This window comes from Melospiza georgiana, chromosome 4 (assembly GCF_028018845.1).
Source record: "Melospiza georgiana isolate bMelGeo1 chromosome 4, bMelGeo1.pri, whole genome shotgun sequence".
Classification (NCBI taxonomy): domain Eukaryota; kingdom Metazoa; phylum Chordata; class Aves; order Passeriformes; family Passerellidae; genus Melospiza; species Melospiza georgiana.
The window spans coordinates 46,816,022-46,841,249 of NC_080433.1; the positions used below are offsets into that span (position 1 = coordinate 46,816,022).

Sequence of the window (25,228 nt, forward strand, 5' to 3'; positions counted from 1 at the left end):
ACAACACGGCACTGAACGCACGGATGTACAGCACGAAGTACGTTCCTTGCCAGGGGTCAAGAGACACCGACTCGCGTGAAGGAGCCAAAGTCCTTGCCTAACTGCACTACGTGTCCGCTGCACTCTGTCTTGTTAAGGGAAAGGCAGCTAAAAGTGTGTGTGCACAGATAAACGGGGGCAGAACAAGCTTTCAAAATAAACTACGAAATCTCAAATGGGGGGGTTTCAACCTATTATCATCTTTCCTCTGGTTCAGGATTTCATCAGCATTTTAGCAACTCCTTCATGTACAGCGGAACAGGACAAGGCTGCCTTCTCTTCTGAAGGGCTGGAAGTAACCCCTCACTTTTGCTTTTTGGTTTTCCTTTCCTCCAGTGTGTCCCTTTTCCTTCTCCCCTACTTTCTCCATACACCTTCTGGCAGTCTCACTTTCCTTCCCCCTGTATCCATGCAGTCTATGGGCAGCCTTTGTGGCATGTAGCAAATAAATTAAGGAGGTTCATACAATCACCTAATTTATATAATGCCATTTTAGATTAGAATGAACAAACATTTTCTCTTTTTCAAGCACTTTTATTAGGAAAAAAAATATGAAAAAGGTCGTGTAACAAATAACATTCTGAAGTTGGTCATACTTTTTCAAGTTTAAATTGAAATCTGAAAGTTGGGGTTTTTCACCCCACGCGAAGACAACACTTTGTCCAAGTAACGATTCTGTTGGGGTCTTTTGCTTGTTTTTGTTAATAACCAGAATGTCCATGCTCAGAAGTTTTTGAAAGTATCTGCATGAAAACTTATGACTGAATTTCATATCCCAAAGGATCAAGATCCTGGTCCAGAAGTATCAGAGAAGATTCCCTCAGCTTCTGTAGAAGCTTTCGGAGTTCTTCTTTTGAAAACACCTGAGAATAAATAATTAAAAAAACAAACATCATAAAGTTATATTTATTTGCAATGAATAGCGCTGATAAAAAAAGTGGTGGTTAATTAAGTTGCTATTTTTCTATTTGATTATTTATTTCTATTTAAGATCATGTGATCATCAGGCATTTCAGAAGGACATTAAATAAGGCATGGGAGGTTAGACACAGCATCCAAAACCTGAACAAAGGCTCAAGATAGCTCTGTCTCATTCTGGGGGTGTTTTTAGGCATTTGGAGGCAAAGATGGTCATGACTAAACCAAATGCTCTAAAGCAAAACCTGCATATATAGTGCTTGAAATGTAATGGAAATAAAGAAATCAATTACAATACTACAGGTAAATTTAGAATCACAGAATCATTTAGACTGGTAAAGACCTTTAAGATCATGAAGTTAAAATTCAATAGCCCCCATCCAAAAACTAGTAATTGCAGTACTCAGAACTGGTTGTAAGAACACTGGTCATTACCCCCAATATTTCAAAGTTAACTCAGATTCCTTAAGTCATAACACAAGGAAACCTTTTACTACTGCAGTGAATGGGAAGCGATCAAGAAACTTATGATGCTAAGGAACATATGGTGTCTTCCTCCCTATATAGAAGCTTTTTCCACAGGCAGCCCACAGAGCTTTCAGTGTGGGCCAGGCTGCTGCAGCCCTGCCCAGCTCACCGTGTAGAGCTTGTGGCGCTCGGAGGCGACCATGTCGGCGAGGCGCAGGCACTCCTGGTGCTGCCCCGTGCTGTGCAGCACCGTGTGCAGCAGGAAGCACATCATGGGCAGGCACAGCTTCCGCAGCAGCCTCATCTGGTGCGCGCGCTCCGGGTCCTCCTCGGCGTCCTTACCAGGGCAAAGTGACATGTCAGCGGTAGGAAAATGGACCTTTCACAGGCAGCTCAGCATCGCCACGCAGATGGCACTGTCAGAGGCAGACAATGGCCTCAGCAGCCTGGAGGGGACTGTCAAGTGTGATCTGCATGGTTACTCAGGGAGCAAGCTCTAAATGCTCACAGCAAGGCCAGAGCCAATTGAACAGGAACACATGAAACTAAATGTCACAACGGTACAACTACATGTGATCTGTGCTTTGTGGTCTGCGTCATGACATAAAAATTCATTTTACCTCTCTGACGTCAACCATCCATCCTCCATCGACAAACAGCAACACATTGTACATTTTCTCCTTAACATCAGCTGTAAGAGCATCCAAGAGGCCTTTCCAAATGCCATAATCCATCTGGCAAAGAAACAAAAAATAAACTACTGCAGAACAGGATAATTTCCAAGGCTATTTTAAAACAGACTGCAACAGGCAGTGCAGCTCCAATTCAAATTAGAATCTTCAGTCAGTGGCTAAAACTTAAAGCCTGCTGCTCGCAACTATTTCCATCCTTTCTTAATGCCCTGTCCACAGTTAGACAGGTTGTTCAGAAACAAAGTCACGAGAGGAAGATAATTTTAAACAACCTATTCTGCCATGCTTATAAAACAAATGTTTATGTTAACTGAATAGGGTACATTTTTACTGACCAGACCTGCAAAAAAAACTTTAATCAAAACAGAACTGCAGCATCTTTTAGAAAACAGAAGGTGATAATACTTAATAGAGTTAATAGCAAAATCAAGTGCTCACATTCATTAATAACACTGACAATCAACACATGATAATATTTACTATTACAATATTTTATGTAAAGCTGAGTTATTAAAAAACCAGAATTTATTGTGCAGTTGCCTTATAATTCTGTTGTCTCATACTCTAAACATAAAAATAGTTTATAAGAGTCCTTAAATAATATGAAATAGCAGTCTTCTACTTTCTTTCATTGAACTAGACTGCCTCTAAAGCAAGAACATAAAAGTTTACAGTAAATAAGGTGGACTTCCACCTACCTCATACTTCTTTTCTTTATGTTCATGGGCCACTTTTTCAGTGAAACTTGCTTGTGGTAACAAAGACGGCTTCTGTGGAGCTGAGTTCATGTGTTTAAACCATTCATTAAAGGTTTCATGGGCTTCCTGGATTGCAGTGGAAACAGTGTTTGGGTATTTTTGACTCATCTAATAACCAGAATGTCATTGCATGCACAGGTTTAATGAATCAAAGAATCAGAAGTTAAATCAAATGGACAAAGCTAAAGTTTCACCACCAAGGCAAAGCCACCAGTACTTCTAAACAATAACTTGGAATATTGCATATTTGAAACTCACCAAATATGCACGAATACATAAGTGTTCCCGGATAGCATTGTCATCTTCAGCTGGAAGCGGAGTATCCATTCCCTGTTCCTCCCACTGGTTATATATTTCTGCTATGGAGTCTTGGGGAATCTTCACAAACACATCTTTTGCAGCTTCATGTTTCTTGGATGCTATGAGAATGTGAACTGGGTATCAGAGCTTTGCAATTTCCATACCTTATCTTCTTAAGCTGGCAAACCCATGCTTTTTAATAGACTAGATCCAGTTATATCAAATGTACTGCCAAGAGCCAATGAGAACAAAACCAACATTTAAAAATAAGTCTACAATATTTGTGAAGCTTAGTACCCAAGAACTTCCTCATGATTGCATTGCTTTGTTTAAGTGCTTCTGCCCTCTGTGCAGGATCGAATACGAGCCAGTCAATTACATCTATTTTCAGCTGATCTGCCTGTAAAAAACAACACAGAGATTCATCACCATTTCAAGCACACAGCTGATGCAACATACATTACATCTGGTCAGGGAAATACACAAGTTTGGAAAACATTGCAACACAGTAACAAGGATCACTTTATTCAAAAGGCTAGAAAACCTCTGCCATCTGGAATAATTAAAAAAAATTAATTTCTAAGTGTTCTCAAGATATTCAGAGCATCATCTCTCAACATTTTTTATGGATTATGATGCGTTTTTCTCAATTTTTAATACAAATACACTGTACCAATATGGTACATTTATGGAGCTCTTGCTATAATCTTCAGGGGCGCCATCAGCCTGCAACCACAGTTTTCCTGTTAGATAAACTACCTTTTTGTTTTAGGGAGCTTAAACTTTGTACTGAACAGCAAAAACATTACCACAGTTTTGCAAACGATCAGTTCCTTTCTAAGCAGTACTTTGAATAGAGCCTATTAACATTACCTTGCTGTCCCTAAAGCACTGAGTTGGATCCAACCAATGCTCAAGAGCAGTGACAAGGAAACTGTCAGCAAAAGCAGTGTTTGCTGTAGCTAGAAATGCCACTTCGGCATTTTAAAAGGTACATCTCAGATTCAAAGTACTAATCTTCATAAACTGCAGAGGCCACAACAACACCCTACTCCCAGCTACAGCATCGGGTGCTGCAGTCGTTTCAAGGGTCTTATCTTCACCTAATGTTTGTATACAGGTAAGCACACACCCAAAGAGCAAGGAAAAGCAGAAACAGAGTTACATATTTGTGCACTGCCCTCACTTGGTCACATGGAAAGTGCATTTCCCTCACAGGCTATTTCAAGGCAATTTTCACCATTGTTGAAAGAAAAAGATGGCTCATAGATGGTCAGAGACTCCACAGCTGATTGCAAACTGCACTATGTGCTCTGTAAAGCACTCACCTCTGTTGTGCCCGTGTCCAGCACGTGGTCGTGGTGGCTGAACTCCCCGGCATCCTTCTTGCGGATGTTTTCAACAACGGTTTTGGTTATGGTTGCAACGTCCAGACCTGAGTTAAAAGTGAACTGTGTAAGAACTATCATGAATTCAAACTTAACACAAATTGAATTTCAGATTCCAGTTGTTCATCTTATTCCTTACTACTGGTAATTCTTATCAGTCTGTTCAAACACATACTGTCAGAATAAATTACAAGCTTTTGCGCTCATTTATTGCAGATATTTTACAAGAATGAGATTTGATATAACACAAAATACCAAATATAAGACAACCTATAAGTTCTTCAATCTGTGCTGAAGACAGCATATAGATATATCTGCTAAGATCACCGATTCCTACAATTCTGACAGCAAGACTATGATTTGACAAGAATGTACCAGGAAAAGCTCAGAATAGTTCTTTTACAGATGCTTAAGCAGGATGTGTTATTTTTGAAACCTTAGCTGAGTTTAAAAGAAAATGATTGAAAAATGACTGAAGAGAAGTTAAGACATGAAATCTGCAGGAAATCTGCTTCTTTGTACATTCTGAGTTAGCACAGAGGCATTATCAAGCAATGGACAGTGTGCTGCTTCATTGTAATCCCCTTCTAGTTTCATGTAGAGGCCCTGAAGGAAGTTTACAATTAATGCAAGAAAGTTACCATGGCTAAGAACAAGCACTATAAATTGGACAAAAAATTTAAGATACTCATTACCTTCCTAAAGCCACAAAAAGAGTGTGTATTTTTATAATTAGTTCTCTGAAATAATATGAACATGTCAAGTTTCAGAGCATATATTTGAGATAGACAGCTGACTTTTACTTCCTGGTGTATTTGGACATAACCCAGAAGCAGTGATATTTAGTTTAATTCCAGGTTAATGAAAACACACCTATACACCTACTTGAAGAAGTGATCAGAAAGTAATTTTATTTATCTGAAAAAAAAATAATAGGGGACGGAAAGAGTGTCATATTCACAGCTAGGTTTTAGAGCAAAAACTACTGAAAGACAAAATAACCCAGGATATAAAATGATAATTGGACCATCAGAGTCTCTCACCTGCTTGTTTTGCTAACTCCAGGCAGTGGTGGCGTTGATCGCTCTCAGTAACATCTTCAAGGAATAAAGCGTACTGAGCCACAGCGAGCTCTGGGGGCAGGTGGCTGACATAAAAGGCTATTAAATCTGTGTGCTTCTCAGACACCAACCTCTGCACAGTGTGAACCAAACACACAGAATGAGAAGCACATATGTAAGAAGCAAATATACCGAAGATATCCACTGATATATAAATATATTTACAGATATGCATACTATATTCCTTGGTGTAAACACCAAAGTGCTTACACTTAGGCAAAAACATGTACTGGGTACACCCGAAAATGTGTAACCAATTTCTGATTAATTTATTCTGACACAGGAAGATTCCACTCAACTTCTAAACAAGGATCAATACAATTGTCTCATTTAAGAACTGCAGACAGAGAATCTGTGTATTAGGCAAACTTCCATGTATCTCCTGAGAAAAGAGCATTAGCTGCATCATAGCTCTTATCATCCTGTAACCTTAAGTCTGCTTTTCTTCCTCCTTTACATCTAAATCACATCAGAGAAAACAAACAATATTTCTGAAAGCTTACCTGAATGTACGTCTTCAGGACTTCAACAGAAACTTCCTCCTTATTGCAAACAAATACAAATTCAATTTTAAATCAAATAATGTGGAAAATAAAATAAAAGATACTTGACAGGCTATCACTATTAGAACAGCCACAAGGTTATTTGCCTATTCCTGCTTCAGTAATTTACACAAACAGGCTCAACTGGAAGAACTGTTTCTCTTGGAGCATGATTAAAAAAGCATGTCTTCCGATTCAAAGATTTAGTGTTCCAAGGATTTTCTTTTTCGGCAACTGGATAATACAGCCTTTGATCTAAGTGGAATGTTACTTTTTACAGGATTTAAAAAACTTTCTATTTTACCATGTATTTTAAATAAATAACCAAAATGTCAGGTACACAGATTACTACCACAGTGTAATACATGCTCTGTTTTATTATGGAAAATGATAATGTAACAGGGTATAAATATCACCTGACTCATCTGGAATAGCCTACACTAAACAACCACTATAGGCTGAGCACCTGAAACTGCTTTAGCCAAGACTCAAGTGTTTGTTGCTGTCATGAATTATAATTTTAATTTTATATGTGTAAATTGAAGACCTTCATCTAAGAATTTATCTATATGAGCTGTATACAATCAATATATAATAAACATCATAAAAGCTTGCATTTCTGCCTCCTTCCCATGAAGTCTACTGAGGGTTGATTGAGTAATCATACAATAAATTCATCTACTCTAAAACTGTAAAGGCAGAATCAATTGTTACAAATTCCCATAATGGAATTAATGTTGGAAATTACATGTTTTTTGTCCCCTCTGTCAAACATATGCTAATGGCTAGTTCTACTGCACTTCAGCTTAAACACCTACTCTATAAAATTTTGAGTCTGGCTAAAAAATCAATATGTATACATGTACACACATACACACACACATTCCTCTTATTTAGCTAAATGTTAACTGACCTCAAAACAGATTTCCACAAAGGATTCAAGCAATGATTGCAAGTATGAATAAACAGTAACTCAGAGCTGTATTTAAATCATCTAATGAAAACACATATTTGTGTTTTCCCAGAAGAGGTTACATTCAGAAACTTACTTGACACATAACAGCTTCTAAATTTTAAAATAGAAAAGGAGAGCCCCAAATTACTTGTGACATTGTCCAAAATGAGAAACTACAGCTATGTGACCCCTCTGTGTATTTAGCATAAATAGGCCAAATAGGTAGTAGGCTATGCTTTCTTTATACTTGGAGATAATAAGAAAGTTGCAGCTGGTACTAATTACCTCAAGCAGAAGCATTTATGAGCTTACAGCAGCAATAGGTACTGTTCCAGCAACTGTCTATAAGAACAGGTTATATTTAAGACATCTTGGCTGCTATGAATAAGCCTAACATGAAGTTTGACCAAGGACCTTCACAACAAAGGGTTTCTGAGTAAAATCCACCATCCTCAAAACCCAGTTTTTAAGCTCAGCTGGAAGGAGGAGGATGCTCTTTTCTCCTTTAGGCTCCAAGATCAACAAATACACTATTGAAGCATGCAGCTCCTCCTCAGCCTGGCAGTAATTTACCACCATTCTATGTTGTCCTTGTACTTGCACAAAAGAATTTCTACTTCCAAGACTGGCCACTGCTTGTGACAACAAATCAAGTACAAGTGAACTGACCTTGGTCTGCATACCCAAAGTGCGGAAAAACAGAATAAGATGTGTCATGAAACGAAGGAGGTGTCCTGGGAGCACACTTCTGTCCTTGGAAAGCCACCTGCTGACTTCCTCCATCAAACCTATAACCACCAAGGAAATGTCTGCATTAGCCATATCATGGAGAAAAGGAAAAAAACACCCAAGAAATATTTCCAAATTATGCATTTATTCAACAAATGTAATTTAGTCTCAGTAGTCCAACAAAACAGAACAGCAACGATTGTGGAAAGATGCAGCTGTTTGGCTTAAAAATGTACTGCATGTATCCCATCATTTCTCAGAAGAAGTTATAGCTACAGTCTGGCATGTATCCTGACACATCTACACGATTTCATTACTTCTTTGAAAACTACCTTGTAGGTCAAACTGCTCCTACAGTTCTTGATTAGAGTACAGCTTTAAGGCAGAGCTTGCCTACTGTGTGCTTCTAAAAATCCATTCATATAGAAGTTTCTGGAAAGGTTCCTCAAAATAATGTAGTCAGTTAACAATAAAAAAAAAATCACTTAAGAGAAATGCTTACCATCCACATCTCCAAGTATAATGAATTTCTGAATCACATGATAGTGTTCTTGATTCTCCTCTATAACCCTCTGGAGACAAAAAAAGAAAATTCAAACTTTGAATAAATCTTCTAGCATAATGTATGAAGAAAACAAACTTATAAATAAAGCAAAGGTTCCTCAGGGGAAAAAAGCTATCTTATTTCAAAGGGTATCCTTCATAAAGAGCAAGAGAAAAGGCACTTGCTGTCTCTGCATCAAATTACAAGAACACTGATAAACTAAAAGAAAGAACTGGAATATAGATCTGTGCAGTTAATACTTTCATGGAAAACTGCCAACTCCAAGGGCTTTTTGCTCTGAAGAGGAGAACAAACAATGATGTTACAGATCAGATTCACAAAAATCACAGAAGAAGCAACAATGTGTATAAATCCTTAAAGAAAAGGCCTGTGAAAGTTACTTCAGGAAGAAATTCCACCCTCTCCCCAGAGGAATCAACACATTAATGCATGAAATGCAATCCAAATCTAAATTTGCTTTATGGTGAGGATTGCACTATGTTGCAAAGGCAAATACAGCTGGGCGTATCTGTAGCTGACTGCATGTCTTTGTCTTAGCAATATGATAAATGCTATGTGTCTATTCCATCATATAAATGTAACTGTAGTTTCAATTTAGTCACTGCAAAATAACCTTTAAGTTTTGTATCCCCACCTTACACGAACTGAGTATTTTGGGTGCTAAAAATAACAAAGAATCACAGTCTAAGCAAATATGCTTTTAAATTTTGAAAGGCCTGTTCTGAAATACGCACACAAATCTCCTATGAAGAAAACAGAATGAAATCGATTTGGAACATTTTACTGAAGTGTTGATTTGTCTGTCTGCTTTGTATGTCTGACAACATTTGACAGCCATCTATTTCTTTAGCACACCCAGCTAGTTTGGCAGATACAGGGCAGGGCAACACAAAACCTGCATCACTTTCACTCTTAAGAGGGTGTAGCATGAAGAAAAATCTATTTGAATTTGGAAATCACACTATTTTGGGGATAGAAAACATAAAACAAATTAGTCATTGTGCATATTTGAGCATTTCACTAAAGAGTGAAGTAAAAAGTAGAACCCAGTGAATAACTAAAAATGGTAAGCAGTGAGGAGAAACATGGCAATTATTACATACCCTTTTGTCTGTTGCCTGAAGTTCTTCAAAAACTTTTTCTGAAGTCCAGCTTCAAAGCAAGGGAGAAAAGACAAAAAATGTTACCTTGAATAATTTCACAGAGATTCCATACAGGATACTTTGTTGAGTGTAGCAGCAGCAGCATTTTACTTGAAACTTACTTTGTTTCTAAGTAATCTCTAGGGAGCTCTTCCATCTCCTCTGCAGTTACTACTGAGGTTCGTATTTCCTGCTCGACTAGAGTGTCCACCATGACCCTGAAGTATGCCCAAACAGTATCTTCCCAGGTATCACAAACTGGAAGAAGCTACATATGAAAAAAAGAGTAAAAATTTTCAAGAGATGGAGAAACACCAGAACCCAAACAGAGCAACTATAATTTAGGATCAGATTTTCAGGCAACATAGCAGTGTATTAACCACCTTAAACAGCAGCCTTTCCTTGACTGAGAAGTCTGTAATATATTTAATTAAGGCATGTCAGTACTACAAAGAGCATGTCTACTAAAGCAATGTTTGTTATTGTTCTGTTTACTAGATCTTTAAAAGTACAGAAACCAGTAACTGCAATATTTCTGATGATATCACTGTCACATATGAGAATAGAAATGCACAACTACCAAACACTGTTTATTTAGGATGCTTGACATACCTGTTTGAGGTTTCCACTCAGGGCTGCATAGATTGCTCTTTCATATCTATTAAACTGCTCCTAAGAGAAACAGTAAAAACACCCAAACTTTAAATTACAAAGCAATTAAGTTTTCTAGTCACTTTACATTTTATTAGAGATTAATCCATTGCAAAATGTTCCATCTAACAGATTTCAAGTAAAGTTGGAAAATCCAAAATAAGAATAGCAAGCGACACTCCCTTCACTAGTATCCTCTTGTAACTTAACTGAAAAATTTACATTGACCTGGAAAGAAAGCAACATTTTCTTTCCCATTCAATTAAGTCAAGATGAAAGTCAGTGTCAGTGGTTTTACTTTTTACAGAAAAAAGGCAGACGCTTCCTGAAAAAGTGATGTTGATTATGTAGACTTCTCATAATGCATAAATATGATATATCAGAAATCCTCTTAGAAGCATTAATTGTGAATCCTCTGAGCAGCAAACACAGAGTGGCTGTGTTTACTTAAAATCCCATTTCAGAGTTCAGAAAAGTTCAAATTTATGTATTAATAGAAAATATAGCAGCATTGTCTTACCTCTTCAGCCATGCGCCAACAACTAATTTTCCAAATGCACCTGTATGGATTGCCTTCAACAGGCTCCAGCTCTTTTCCTACATGCAAAGAGTAATTAAAACAAAAAGAAAAAAAGACAGGGAAAGGAAAAAGAGAGAAAATGTTATTAAAAAAGGAAAATCTAGTAACGTCTAAAAAACGATAAAGTCTATTTTCGTTTCATAGCTCAACTTCAATCCCTTTAGAACTCTTCCTAAAGCATTTTGATGCTTTTGACTGGACTGCAAGATGGCTTTTCTGGCTAGTTGGGTGAATTGCATCTATAAGTTACAGTAATTTAAAAACTTGGCTGCTATCTAGCTTTTTTAAAAAAATGGTTTTGGCTGTAACATAGCTACAGTGTCTACATATGAAAAACAGCAAAGTTAAGGGGAAAAAAATTATATCTTAATCAAAGCTTCTTAAAAATGTCACTGCTTCAGTGCTGCTATTTTGCATGTATCACCATGGGCATTTATACTCGTGTAACAACAGCTTAGGTAGGCAGACTTAAAAAAAAGCTAGGACAGTGGTGTGGCATGCAGATAAAAGCTACAGGCTATCAGGATTTGAAAAGAAAGAAATCATTAAGCCTTCCACACCCAGCTATAAACAACATTTAGACTCATTCTTGAATTCCTTGCTAAATCCTGCAATGTACTGAACACAAGAGAAGCAAGGTACTGTGTTATAAATGGGGAACCATGTGCAAGGAACCAAGGAGAAAGGTACTTTACAATTTACAAATATTTTAAAAGCATCTTTCTCCTGCATTTACATTTGCTGAACTCTAGTCCTACTACACCTTTCTGAAGCTGGGTATATCATCCAATTTGAGTCTGTAAGCAACAAAATGTGTGCTAGGTGGCATAAGCCAGATGTTAAGAAAATACAAGACCCAATTTATTGTATGGAGGTGGAGAAGATCTGTACAGACCTCTGAGACATCTACTTCCTAACAATTATGTCTGACTTTAAGAAAGGAAGTGGCTTTAACATGTGTAGATGGATACAATGAATTCACTTTCAACTAAAGTAATTTCATGTTAGTTTTTACATGTTCAACAGATATGGTAAAAAATTCCAGACATCAAGAAAGGCTCATCTGGTGAAAATAAAGAGCTATTTCTCTTTGCCACAAATAGATACTATGAGATCTTAGTATTTTTATATCTGTCTCAAATGCACTTTGGAGCAGATACCTCCATTTATGTTAGGATCATGATACAATTTCCAGCCTTCCAAAGTTGCAGCTCTCCAGGCCTGACCACATCGTTTGCATAAGCGCTGTGCCTGAAAAACAACACATTTTCTCAGCAACACACTTCAAGGTAAGAAAACCTCCAGCTGCTTCTTTAAAAATGAGAATATTATTAAAACAGTTAATTTTATAGAGATACTTCTACGTGAAAAATAAGCACAGAGGATCTTAAACTCAAAACAACTGAAAGATTTCAAAGCAAATGTCATCCTTTTTTCACCTTCAGTCAGTATTTACAGCAATGTAAGAAATGTGCTGCAGCCTTGTCTTTGTTAGCTAAACAGCTGTTATGCATCATTCTGGTAAGTCTCAGAGCACAGTCCTTTTGCTTATATGCTTAATTGATGTCTTCATGTTGTCTACTTTCCCAGTTCACTCAGCCTTTCCAATCCCAACTGGAGCTGCAAATCTGTACTCACAATGCCCTGCAGCAGTATGCTCATGTTCCATACCATCAGAAAATGAATATATGTGCACCATATTGAACAGAATATGAGCAAATACCCATAGTTCTCACTTAAGGTCTTTGGCAAGAGAATCTCAAATCCCCTTTCCTCCCCATTACTCAAATGTCATTATGTATACACACCTGATAATCCATTGATGATCAGGGACACAATTAGGAAGCCCTTTAAAGCATTCTGTCTGTTTGTCTTGGCAGTATTTAGTATCAAAACACAACAGTGAAAAAACATCATCAAACAACCCAAACACCCAAAACTACATTTTTTCCATAACACCTATGCTACACCCAAAATTATTTAACTAGAAGCAAGTTTGATTACAATGCTAATTTGGCAGTCAGTATTGACAACAAATTGAAAACTGAATCACTACAAGCCAAATTTAAACAGACATTTTAGTACACAGCTTATTTGCTTTTACTTCATTAAAGCTTACACTACCTCATCTGTCATTCCTGCTCTGATGAGAGTGAAGAGATACTTCAACAACCTTGCATCATCTTCTTGGTCCAAATCATCAAGTGGCAGTTTCTGTCGAATAGGAGCATCTGGATCCTGCAAGGAAAAAAGGCATCACTCAACCTACACAACAGATGTCATCACATCTACACAATACCTATATGTCTCTTCCATTAACATCCTGCCCTGTTTTATAATCTGGAGTCACTTTTTCATGTTGGCACAATAATCTGTACAACTCATGTAATATTGAGCATGATACTTCTGTTTTTCCTCTAATTTCTCTTATTCCTCTTCTGTCACTGTTCCTATCAAGAGTCAATGCAAATAATTTACTCCACTGCCTTGTTTTTTGCCCCAAATTTCTTATCTTCCACCTCTTTGCACCTTCAAACATCCTTTGTTCTTCTATCTGCCTACCAGACTGTTTCTCCTCCTTCACCTTCTATCTGAGAAGGATTTTCACAACAGTTGCACTTGCTTCTATGTAATCCAAAAGAGATTTTCCAAAGCCAATTAATACCTCAGATCACTCCCCAATTGAATTAACCTTCTATGACTGCTTTACTGTCATTGAGGCAGCTTATCACCTTGCTCTAATGGACAGCCCTTTCTTTCCTAGACTTCTCTCCTACTAGCTTTCATTACAGAGCTCTCCAAGTACTGCACTAGGACTTGGTTTTATTGTACTTGTTACTGCATAAAGACAACACTCCCTTATCTGCAAAGGCTCCCCAAAGAGTTTTATAAGCTTTTCTGCTTGGGAACACAGGTTTGTTGTAGTCATAATAAAGCCATTACTTTGCCAAACAGATCACAAGTACTTGTGTGGGTGGTGGGGTTATGGAAGTGACTGCTGAAAGAAAACACAAGTCCACAGTGATCCATAAAAGAATTTTTGAGGTGCCCTGCCTCACAATTTCTGCAGCCATTTTTAGATACTACAGCTACTTTTAGAAAGCACAACTATCTAAGAATTGGTGGCAATCTGTGAAGATAGCATATTTCTCTAGCCCATTTTGAAGCCAAGCCTTATTTTCATACAATACTTACCAACTCTGTCACAAGAGGACGAGAACTTCCCATGTATGTACTTGACTGTCGCTGCTTCAGGGCATGTAGTGTGTTATCCCTGAAATCAGCAAAATGTTTTACAGAAAAATTACTTTTTTAGCCAGCATCTTTGAGTAACACAAATATTGAAAGACATATTTTGTTACATAGAGTATGTTTACAGAACAGACACTTGGTTTAGCTGATATATCCATGGACTCTGCTAGTGTTGTGAAAACATAACATTTCACAAGTACAATATTAGAATTAATGCACATATATTTGATTTCTTTCAAAAGCATCCATTATTTCAATCATTCATAAATTCCACTAGTAACTGACTTCTGCAGAAGCATTATCATTACTATAAAGTCAGTCTAGGGCAGAAATTTAACTGAGGATAAACACATAATTCCAAAAGCCTGTATTCACCAGCCATTAAAAGCAGGTTAACTCTAGGCATCTAGCATGGAAGGTAATCTTTGGTCCATTCTGCCATAAAACCCATCAGTGATAATACAGGTGACAATAATGGCTTCTGGTGAAGGGTAAATGACACCAAGTGATTAAGAACTTGGGGAAAAACTAAAGCCAAACAAAGATTAAATTACAATGGTTTGATGGTTTTTCCTTTCATTTTTGCCACCCAAAAGGCATTAACTGACTTGTGAGATTTACTTCAGTGGATGGGTAAGAAGTCTCAATGTAAGAATTAAAAGAAACATGTAAGAATTAAAAGAAAAGAAGTGAATGAAATGAACAACCTAAAAGACCACTTCTTTTCAAGAGTGATTCTGTGACTGTGAATTTATGCTTGATGGGAAATGTATATAATCAAAGAAAGTCTGAACTCACCAATATACTGTTTTTGCATAAAATTCAATATTATCGGAGAAGTCCCCAATTTCATCCTTAGCAATGCTCTCTAGCCAATCCACCACCAGCTGGAATAAAATTAAATTGCATTTTTAAAACAAACATGTAACAAATGTATTATTTTCTACTTTCCTCTCGTCTCTGGATCCACTTGTTTTCTAAGCAGCAACCAAAAGGCTGACAGATCCAGAAGACTATTCCACTTGCATTCTAAGTATCCAAAATGAAGGTGGTTGGCACTTTATGACTGTTTCTCAGTGGATACTGCAGTTTAATACAGTGCTACTTAACAGCTTATCAATCACCATCAACAGTAACAGATGCTGCAAATGGGAACAGCTCCCAGCCTTTCATCCTCTGCAGAACAGCCAGAAAAATCCTTCTCATTTCAGCAACTAAGGAGCACCATTTTTATGCATACAATTCACACACACTTGAGTGAATGTTAAAAAAAAAGTATCAGAAACAATCCCCAAAAGTGCACAGAGCATTAGTATTATCAACATTTAATCTATTTTCATTCCCATATTAAAAACTTTCCATCATACCTGACTTTGTCGAACAAGAGAATCTTTCTGAAACAAGTTGTCTACAGTAGTTTTTTCACTAGCAGTTAAAGCCTATGTAAGAAAAAGCTGATTATTACTTCATGGAAAATAAAATTTCCGCAGAAGCAGAAATACCAACTCGAACACATACTAATTCAGAAATTTGCTACAAGTTCAGTATGCTGTATTTCCCCTCCCCTCCCAATGTATAAATGCCTTATACATTATTTTATTTGATCATTTACAGCCAGTTACACTGAAACCATAAAAATGTGACTTAGAATATAATTCACAAATTATATTCTAAGACCACAAGTAGAAAGATTCCACACAGTAGATTGATTCCTTGACTGCCAGCATATTATCTTAAATCCCATTTGCTACCTCAAATTAAAAGAAAAAATAACTTTTAAATGTCATACACACATTTAACATCAAAAAGTGTGAAAAACAAAAAAATACCAACCCCAGAGCCCTGATCCTTCTATTTGATCTCCTGCATTAATTTAGCTTTCATTAGACTTTCAATAAAAAGAGAACAGAAGATGTGCCTTCCTAAAAAACAGAGGTAGGAGGAAACTGGGTATTTTTGGCACAACAGTGATTAACACTGACAACTTAGCAGTGGGAATTGTAGAGGAAGCTATTTTGTGACTGAGAAGAAAGATCTGCAATCATAAATTTTACAAAGGCAGAGTCACTTTACTTATTGTTTTGTTTTCCTAAGCATATTCTGGCAGCAAAGGCTGGAAGCACTGTATTGACATAGACAAGATGACTACAGCTCTAACAGGAATGCTAAAAAATTTGGATTTCTCTTCAGGTAAATTGGAATCAGGACTGCAAAGGCTAGACAGCTAGAGACCACATTCTTCTTTTAAGCAAAGCAAAACTATCTCTGATCTATGGGAATGTCACAGCTACTGATGCAGCTTTTAAAAATAAATAAATAGTTATTTCTAGTAAGTTTAGGGTTGCCTTGTGTAGAGCCAGGAGCAAGACTCAATGATCCTTGTGCATCCCTTCCAACTCAGGATATTTAAGGAAACAAAACAAAGAATAGTTTGCAATAATTTTTACACTAGCAATCTCTCTTTAGAATGAAACATTTAGATGTACTTTTCACAATAGATGAAATAATTTAGTAATTGTCTTGATAAAATCAGTCTCATTTTTCACTTTTGAATTTTAAGTGACTGCCACTTTGAGATTTTAAAAGTAAAATACAAGCATGAAGCCTATATTTTGCTTATTTAGCTTCTTATATCACTTTAAAAAAATGCCAAAAGAGTCCATGCTTACAGTGATATCAAATGCAGTTTCATCTTCCAGTGCAGACTGTATTCTGTCTCTAGAAATAAAAATGCAAACCACTAAAGATTAAAACAAAAGCTGAGAAAATTTAGCAAAATGTCTACGCATAAGTGCTTAAAAAACTTTACAAAAATGTTCTTAAAAATGCTAAAAGTTGCAAAGGTAATAAGAACACTCCTATTTATAACTTTAATTTCTGTAAACAGATAATGAATAGACATATATATCAGAGCCTACTTCAATAAACAGCTCTTAAACTTAATAACAACTTAATAAACAGCTAATTAAGCTTAATTGCTTGACTCCATATTTATAAACTCCTAAAAAATTTGTCCAAGACAGTTATCTCAGTACAAAAATGCAGTAGTGTGCTTTTCTAAAGAATTACCTATAAAGTGAGGACAGCAGTCTCCATGTTACCATCTCCTGCTTGAGAAGCCACAAGACACTGGCAGTTTTGGAAAACTTCTGCTGTCCAGGAGTTGCCCGATAAACTATTTTCCCTAATATATTCACCTGAGAGGAATAAATTTATACAGAGTTAATATTGCCAGGGTTAATTTTTTTGAATTTTTCTATTTTTTCCCAAGCCATTACAGCAATCTTTTTACTATCCTGAATGTTTTCCAACAAATGGATTTGATTACCCATTCAAATGATGATTTTATTTATAAAATAATATGATTATTTAATTTATTTACATATGAGAGAAATAAGTACATTTTAATCCATCTTATTAATAAAAACATTTATACATCTGCTAATGTTTATTGCCACTTGACACTTTCAGTGGAACAGCAACCAGATGACAATTTTAGTATTCAGCAAGCCACACCATGGGTACTCCCATGCCAAAGCAGTGTTTGAGGAAAGTGAGATGCTACTCCATGCTAGTGTTCAGCAACTCACGAGCTGGAGTATGTATGTTAAGCACTGTGACTTCCCAGCAACACTGCCTGGGGAAGGGAATGTAAAATAAAGTAAATAAAAACTAAGTAGCTATTTACCTGACTGTTACAAATATTTTCATACTCATCCACAAGATCAAAAATGGTAGTTGATGTATGCTTCAGAAAGGAATGCAGAAAGTCAGAGTACATGCTCATAGTAGCTAGGACAAATGTAAGAAGAAAGAGCCATATTAGTGAGTCACAACTTGGTAAAAAAGCCCCCACTGAACTACAAAAACATCCTTCTGATGACATCTCAGTTTTGCAAATTTAAATGAGTACAATGATGATAGAACTATCTCATGAAGTCAGAAGCATTTTTCAGCTAAGACAGTAAGATCTACAGAAGTTATGGGCTTTCTCAGTTATAAAACTTTAGTTGTAAATATGCCACCTGCAAGAATTTCAACAGTAAACTCATTTGTGTATCTCCACAAAACTAATCTAGTTTGCTTCCCACATCACTAGAGCATCACCTTTATTCCATCAGAACAGGCTCCATAGAAAGCACAAACTCACAAAACTCCAATAAACTGGAACAGAGTAATTTTCTGAACTTTTAAAAACAGACTGTTTTTGACTAAGAAATACCAGCAAAATAATACCGATTTTTTTTTAAAAGGACACATATATTTATACCCACAAACCAGAACTGGGATCAATTAATAATAAAACTCCAGATTGTCTCACCAGCTTCGCCAGGATCATCCTCACGTAATAAGACAGCACTCATAGTGACATCTTCTGTCAGATTGGACATGTCTGCACTTACAAACATCCCTCTCTGCTGAGGCGAGAGTGCCATTGTCCAGTTACTTTCATCCAACTGAAAGCACAAGAACATACTGAAAATAAATTTTTGCCTTCTATATGAATGGTATATAAACAGAGAATCATAAAAAACTAATATTGAAATAACTGCCTTTAGATAACGTACAACTATGCCATAAAAGTTACCAGTGTGTCTGGTTTAGGGCAAATTTAGTCACCCCAGGACACAGTGAGAGCTCTGTATACACACTGATCAACACAGAAGCTGAAAACTTATGAAGAAACAAATGGCCTGCATCAAACCACAGAAACTAAAAAGGAGAATGAATTAAAATGTAGACAGAGAAAAACACCTTAACTTCTTTAGAGTTAATTTAAAAATAAATGGAGATAAGATACTTCAGAGGTCCCTACTGATAACTTTTCCAATCAGTATTTTTCCAAAGACATTGAAGTAGAAGATAGTCAATGTCCTCTAAGAAGTCATCAGAAGGGCTTGTTCTTTGAAGCCTAAACTTCAACACTCTAGTGAAGCCTAATACTGGAGAATGCTAAAATAAGAAAAATCCCAAAGTTTTAACTTGCTAACATAAAACAATTATCTTTGAAGAATTTGTAAACAAGCACAGTCAGGATTTTTGTAGTCACAAACCGATGTTGTGAGGACTAGCTTAACACACATGGTGTATTTGGAAAGTCCTTGAAAACCTCTATTACTCCTCACTGCATCATCTCAAAGAAGAACACAGTAATAATTAACACCAGCAGTAAATAGCAACAGCAGTACTAGCAAGATTATACCATTCACAGTTTGTCTTTGGAGCAAACAACACAGAAACTCTGAACTTGGGAGTTTCCTATGTTTCACAGAAAAAAAGAGAAAAAGATGCTCTAATCATCTTACCATTGACAGACTGCCAAAAAGTGCAGAATTTGGTAGAATAAGAGGAGATTTTCCTGTTCCCAGCATGGCAGACATATCTGATGGCTTCATGGAGCTGCGATGCAATGCAGTACCTGAAAGAGAAAGAGGTTTTCCTGAAAAGTATTTAAAGCTACTCTGCTCTACCCAGAAATTCCAAAAGAAATTTTTAACAGGGACTGAAGTACTTATGCAGTGCAGACAGAAGCCTGAAAACAGATTATATATGTGCACCAAGCAGACAACATCCCTTCAGCTACTAGAGTTCATTATAAACACATAGGAGCATAAAGAGCAGCACATCACCACTCAATCTTTCTTGGAAATTGGTCTCAAAACCCTTAAAGCAAAAGGCAGCCCAAAGATATGTCAACTAGAAAAGATTGCTCAGGATCTTGTCCAGCTTTATTCATCTCCAAGGACAGAGACTCCATAAACTGTCTGGGCAACCAGTTCTAGCATTCAACTACCATTACAGTAAAAAATAATGTGGGTTTTTTAATGTTCAAACAGAATTCCTTGTATATGCTGTTGTGCCTATTGCCTCTTGACTTTTCAGGGCACCAAGAAAAACTTGGCTCTTTTTTTACTCCCTCCCATCAAATATTTATATATATTTACAAGATCCCCCAACCTCTCTCTCAGGATAAACAATCCCAGTTCTTTTCAGTCTCTCCTCATATGTCAGATACTTAAGCTACTAACCAACTTTGTGGGCCTTCACTGGATCACAGCACATCCACGTCATTCTTATGGATTGTTATTAATTATTAAGTACAACCACACAAAACCTTTAACTAAATAGTAAGCAAACAAGCAAGCAGTCTTACCTGGCTGGTGAAGTAATGAATTAGGAGTTCGGGAAAGAAACTGGCTTTTGGGTGTCATGTTCCCAATGGTGTCATCCAGGGATGTAAGAACTGATTAATTAACTAGTTAAGAAACACTCTCCTAAACACACTTTTGGATTTATTCTAAATGAATGTGACTACTTGGAAAGGAAAAAAATTTTGTCGTAACTCAAACGTTATGAAAATTACACATCTTGTCTTTCAAAATAAAACAGTTTGATAAAATGCTTCATCACAACCTTAAAAGCTGGAGGGTTAAAAGGGACACCACAAAGTGAAGTTTAGAAATATGAACACAACAGGTCTGGGACTCCTCACAGTGGCTCAGGTCAAAGAGAATCTGCCCCATGAGGGGCTGCTTCACCCTACATCAACCATAACAAGAAAATCTGAGCCTGAATATATTTTTTAAAATGCTCCCTCTCTCGGTTCCAGGTGCTCCATTGCTCTACTTTTCTTCTTCCCATCAGTAACCAGGTTAGGTGCTCTAGGAATGATTTACTGAGAAGCAGTTGTATAAAAAAGTTTCAGTAGCTTGTGCTATTAGCATTCAGAAACATCCCGATTCATAGCCACAATATAATGAGGGCAAATATCTCACTAGCTTTATTTTAGATGCAAAATCCCTAAGAATCAAATGTACTGGATTCCTTTGCTATCACAACCACGAAAATACCACTATCTTAGCTGTTAAACTACATGATAGGGGAGTTCCTTATTGTAAAAAAGCAGGGGGGAAAATTTCTATGGAATTTAAATCTATGTGTGCACACTACTCTTGCTATGCCAGTGGACGGAAAGTTAAGATACACTATATCATCATAATACTCTGATACTACAATACCTGCAAATAAGCTTACAACCATAAAATTAAGATATAATGAAGGAAACCTATTTTTCTTTTCCAAAAGTTCAGAAATGGAGGCACAGAGCTCTCATAGTTCTGGGTGGAAACCCACTTGAGTTCATAGACACATGAAAATCTAAGCAGTATTAAAAATATACACACCTGGTGAACACAACAGTAAAAGATAAAAATTCTTTACAGAAAAAGGATACTAGAAACTCTTTTCTGAGAGCCTTGCTTTCGTCCAGGTCTGACCATCTCAGGATCATGGGGGGATGACATGTCTTCAAAACCATTTCTACAAAACAGCAGCACAGACCAAAAAAAAGCAAGTGAATTCAAGCAGGACATCCAAGATCTTACTGTCATGCCAAAGTAACTCCACAAGCAGGAAACTTAAAGCGTTCTTAGTTGTTATGTCCAGTTTCCTCTGCAGAAATCCAGCACTGCTTATTAGCTCAGGGAAACGAGCTTGTATGAAAACCCAGATTTTGTTCCTCCTACACCATAGTTAACATTTTACTGTTAAAAAGAAAAAAGGCTAGAAAAAGGTGCAACAGTGGGAAATTCCAATTTCGAACTGAAAAATTAGTTTGAAAGAATGGCATGATATCACTACACGACTTTTTCGCCCGGATAACGCGATCAGCACAGAGCAGCAAAGCTCTGTGTTTGCGGAAGGGAAAACTCGCTCCCAGTTACTGGGAGCAGAGCAGCCGCTCCCGGTGGGCTGTGGGGGCGGCGCGGCCTGGCAAAGGCCCGGCGCCGCGACCCCTCAGCAGCTCCCGGTGAATCCAAAGACAAACCCAAGAAGCAACAGCCAGAGACTTGAAGCTCCCGGCTGACAAAACCCCTCCGGTACGCTCAGAAGCCGCTGCAGGCCCGCTGCGTTCCGCAGCCCGCACTGTGCGCACCCGCTCCCGCCGCCGGGACGCGTCTGACGGCCGGCGCGGCCCAGGCCGGGGCTCCGGCCGCCGCCCCTCACCTGTCCATGGCAGCGGCCCCGGCGCGGCTCGGCCCGGGCTCAGCCTTCCCGCCGCCGCCAGCGCCGGCCCGCGGCCCGGAAGGACACGGGCGCCTTCCGCCCGCGCCGCCCATGCGCCCCGCCCGCCCGGGCCCGGCGGCGCTGCTGGGGCCCGGCAGGCCCGTGGGGAGCGAGCGGGAGCGGCGCGGGCGGCCGCAGGGTGCTCTCCGCTGTCAACCCGCGTGGAGGGTCAGAGCTTAAAAAAGCCCCGTAGTGTAAAAGTGTCAGGCGCTGTTGGGTTATCTCGCCGCACAGAAAAGGGCTCACGAGGCGCGCCAAGGGGTTCATACACTGGGCTGGAGCAGCCGCCGTCCCGGCCTTGGCAATGACGGGTTTTTCACCAGGCTGCAATCGCGCGTCTGTTTCTTTCCGCTTTCTGCCTGTGTAACTCAGTCTACAGGCACCAACATAAAGGGTAAAGCAAGCACCACACAGCATCACTCAACTTTTCAAGGCTGGACAAACTTAACAGAATTAACCTCTGAAATAACCTCTCCCTTTCCTTCCCTAAATTTACTTCTTACCTAATACTTTTTACATAGAAAAAAACACTGTTACTACTTTATAAGCACAAACGACTGTGTAACTGACCGTGGATCGTTTAGTTGCACTCTAGGACAAGGAAAGTGTCCACATCGAATCTTTTCACGTAGACAGGCAGGTTCTGAAAAACACTTGCAACTACTTGGGTATTTTTAGGGCTACAGCTACAGTGGGATACTTCAAATCAGACAGAAGGATACACCTGACAACAGCTGCAAAAGGCAGCAGAAGTGCAGCCCTGAAGTCCTCCAGCTTGCTTGCGATACTGATAAAATACCATGATGCCCAAGCATAGGGGTTCACTGAAGCTGCCAGAGAGTCTAACTTCAGACGGCTTCATAAGAAGAAAGCTGATGAAGACTGGGTGTGCAGAAACACAAGCAAGTAGACCTATGGAGAGTAGATTGTCACTCAGGAAATGTACTGTTGGATTAAAAACACCCCAAAAAACCAACGACCAAAAACCAGAAAAAGGTTGCTCTTCTATCTTGAAGACTATCAAGAAAGCACAAGCAAAGGCAACAACCTTCATGATGACAGAAAACTAAAAGAGTGTTTAAGGAATTATTACATCCTACTACTATATATTTCATAGAATTTACCTCTCAACATATCCTTCTGAAACAGTGTGGCGTTATCGTCTCCAGGGCAATGGGAAATTCAGAGTAATGCACAAATCTGTCTGGTTCAATCATTTGCTAACAGCTCACACCCTCAGGCTAGCCCTGCCTCAGGGCACAGGGTAAACAAGTGAGAAATGTAATGATGACAGAGCAGATGCTTCCTTTGTGTGCCGTCTCAAGTTTATTCAAAGCACTGACAAATGAGAACAAAGCAAAGGAAATAAGTCTGAAATTAAGAGGGCAGGATGCATACCTTAAGAAAAAAAATCCCCAACCCGACAAACCTGTAAAAGTATATGAACGACTGGGGCCTTTGAGAGAACTTGTCTTAGCCTCTGCTAACTGCAGACTGGGGAAACGCCTTAGAGGCTCCACGGGGAACTCGATAAAAACCTAGAGGTGTGTTTTAGTACTTTTTGACTGGGATCCCATTTTATATTTAGCTACCAAGATGGAAATAGGGGGTAAAAATGAAGAAAAAAATAACTGAAAATCTCATTAAAGCATCTTATGCTTCCAAGAAGAAGAAGAGAATGCATTTTTTTATTCAGTGATATAAAGGACTGTAAATTCAAATTTATAATTAAAATTCTTAAATCTGTCCTAAAGTTTCACATATTTGGATCAGATACACTAATCTTAACTCCAGTTGTTATCATGAATCAAGGGAGGTAGCAATGCTCCTTACTTAGAGGCAGGACAACCAAAGATGACCCAGCAGCCAGCACAACTAACACTAAAACCTGGCATATTTATTGCCAATGCCTAAGGTTCCTCTGCTTCCTTGTACCTTCTGCAAAGTTAAGAGAGCCTACAGGATGTAGTACACTAGACTAATTTTGATCTAGTATAGCCTGAACTTTAAACAAGTAAATTAACTCAAAACTCCAATTACCCTTTACAAAACGTTTTAAGACAGTTCATAAATTAATTTTCTTAATGCCCTGCTAAGCTGCATACATGTCATCTGCATTTACAAAATTGTTAATTCAGAATTGCCAAAAGCAAGAGCTCAACAAAGTTCAAGTGCAATGTGTGACAGCAGCACAACTGCACTCAGTACAAAGAAAACTGGAAACTATACCTTGCCTTTACATTACAGAAGCAAAAAAGGTCATGTTTTAGCCCATCTTTTCTTAGCTGAAACACATTTCTGGAAGTATGTAAATTTTAATTTTTTTATTTAAGTGCATAGAATTTTAAAAAACCAATCTCAAGAATTTAAGTAACGTGTTCATGTGATTGCTTAGTATTTAAATACATGTTGACCTTCAAAATGTTTGCCCAGGTTCTTACCAAAACAAATTGATTCTCATGCTCTATTGAGGCAACTCAGCTAAAACCATTTTTTAATTAAACAGGAAAAAGAAAGAGACAAATTTGTAGCTCATTTTATTTGTGTCTGAAAATCATGACAGTACTGCCAATGGTCTTTGTTGCTTTTGGGTGCATTACAAGCAGTAAACCCAGTTGATAAGAGTTGGAATTTCACATGTAGAGATTTTTTTGTACTTAGTATGGGAGTGAAGCTATGGAGCCCTCCCTGCTAGATTTGGAAGGTTAAAATGTCACATGGTATGAAAAGGTAAAGTATACTGACAAAAGAAGGAACTGTAACGTCCACTAGGATTTCACTCAGTATTCAGGACTGCAGAAATGGCCCACACCTCCAGGTTCACAGTAAACAAAAGACATTACATGAATTAATTAGAAATGACAATGATTCTCAAATGAAGTTCACCTCAGTCACAACTTCAAAGAAAAAAAATCCTGGTGGTAGTAAACTTTCTTAAAACAATGAAGTTGTAGCGCTTGTTGTTTGGCAGAACTAGGATCTCTTAAGACTGAAGTGAGTACAGTGGAAGTGCAAAGACATTCTTTTATCCATTCACAAATCTCTCCCTAAAGAACAACTC

At 37.9% G+C, this 25,228-nt stretch overlaps 1 protein-coding gene across 1 annotated transcript; it reads right to left on the reverse strand.

The window, feature by feature from the left end:
- Positions 1-552: 552 nt before the first annotated feature.
- Positions 553-22,172, reverse strand: NUP107 (nucleoporin 107). Its single transcript, XM_058023527.1, has 28 exons — positions 22,108-22,172; positions 21,335-21,420; positions 20,255-20,344; positions 19,407-19,519; positions 18,422-18,557; positions 17,789-17,892; positions 17,170-17,297; positions 16,770-16,818; positions 15,468-15,539; positions 14,899-14,987; positions 14,044-14,122; positions 12,973-13,086; positions 12,009-12,099; positions 10,789-10,865; positions 10,230-10,289; positions 9,740-9,885; positions 9,579-9,627; positions 8,413-8,482; positions 7,851-7,969; positions 6,188-6,226; positions 5,607-5,757; positions 4,504-4,610; positions 3,473-3,575; positions 3,134-3,294; positions 2,816-2,941; positions 2,046-2,159; positions 1,595-1,762; positions 553-902 (listed from the first exon to the last, which is right to left on the reverse strand). The coding sequence occupies exons 1-28, from the start codon at positions 22,113-22,115 to the stop codon at positions 795-797; spliced, it is 2,757 nt and encodes a 918-aa protein (XP_057879510.1). The 5' UTR covers positions 22,116-22,172; the 3' UTR covers positions 553-794.
- Positions 22,173-25,228: the final 3,056 nt, after the last annotated feature.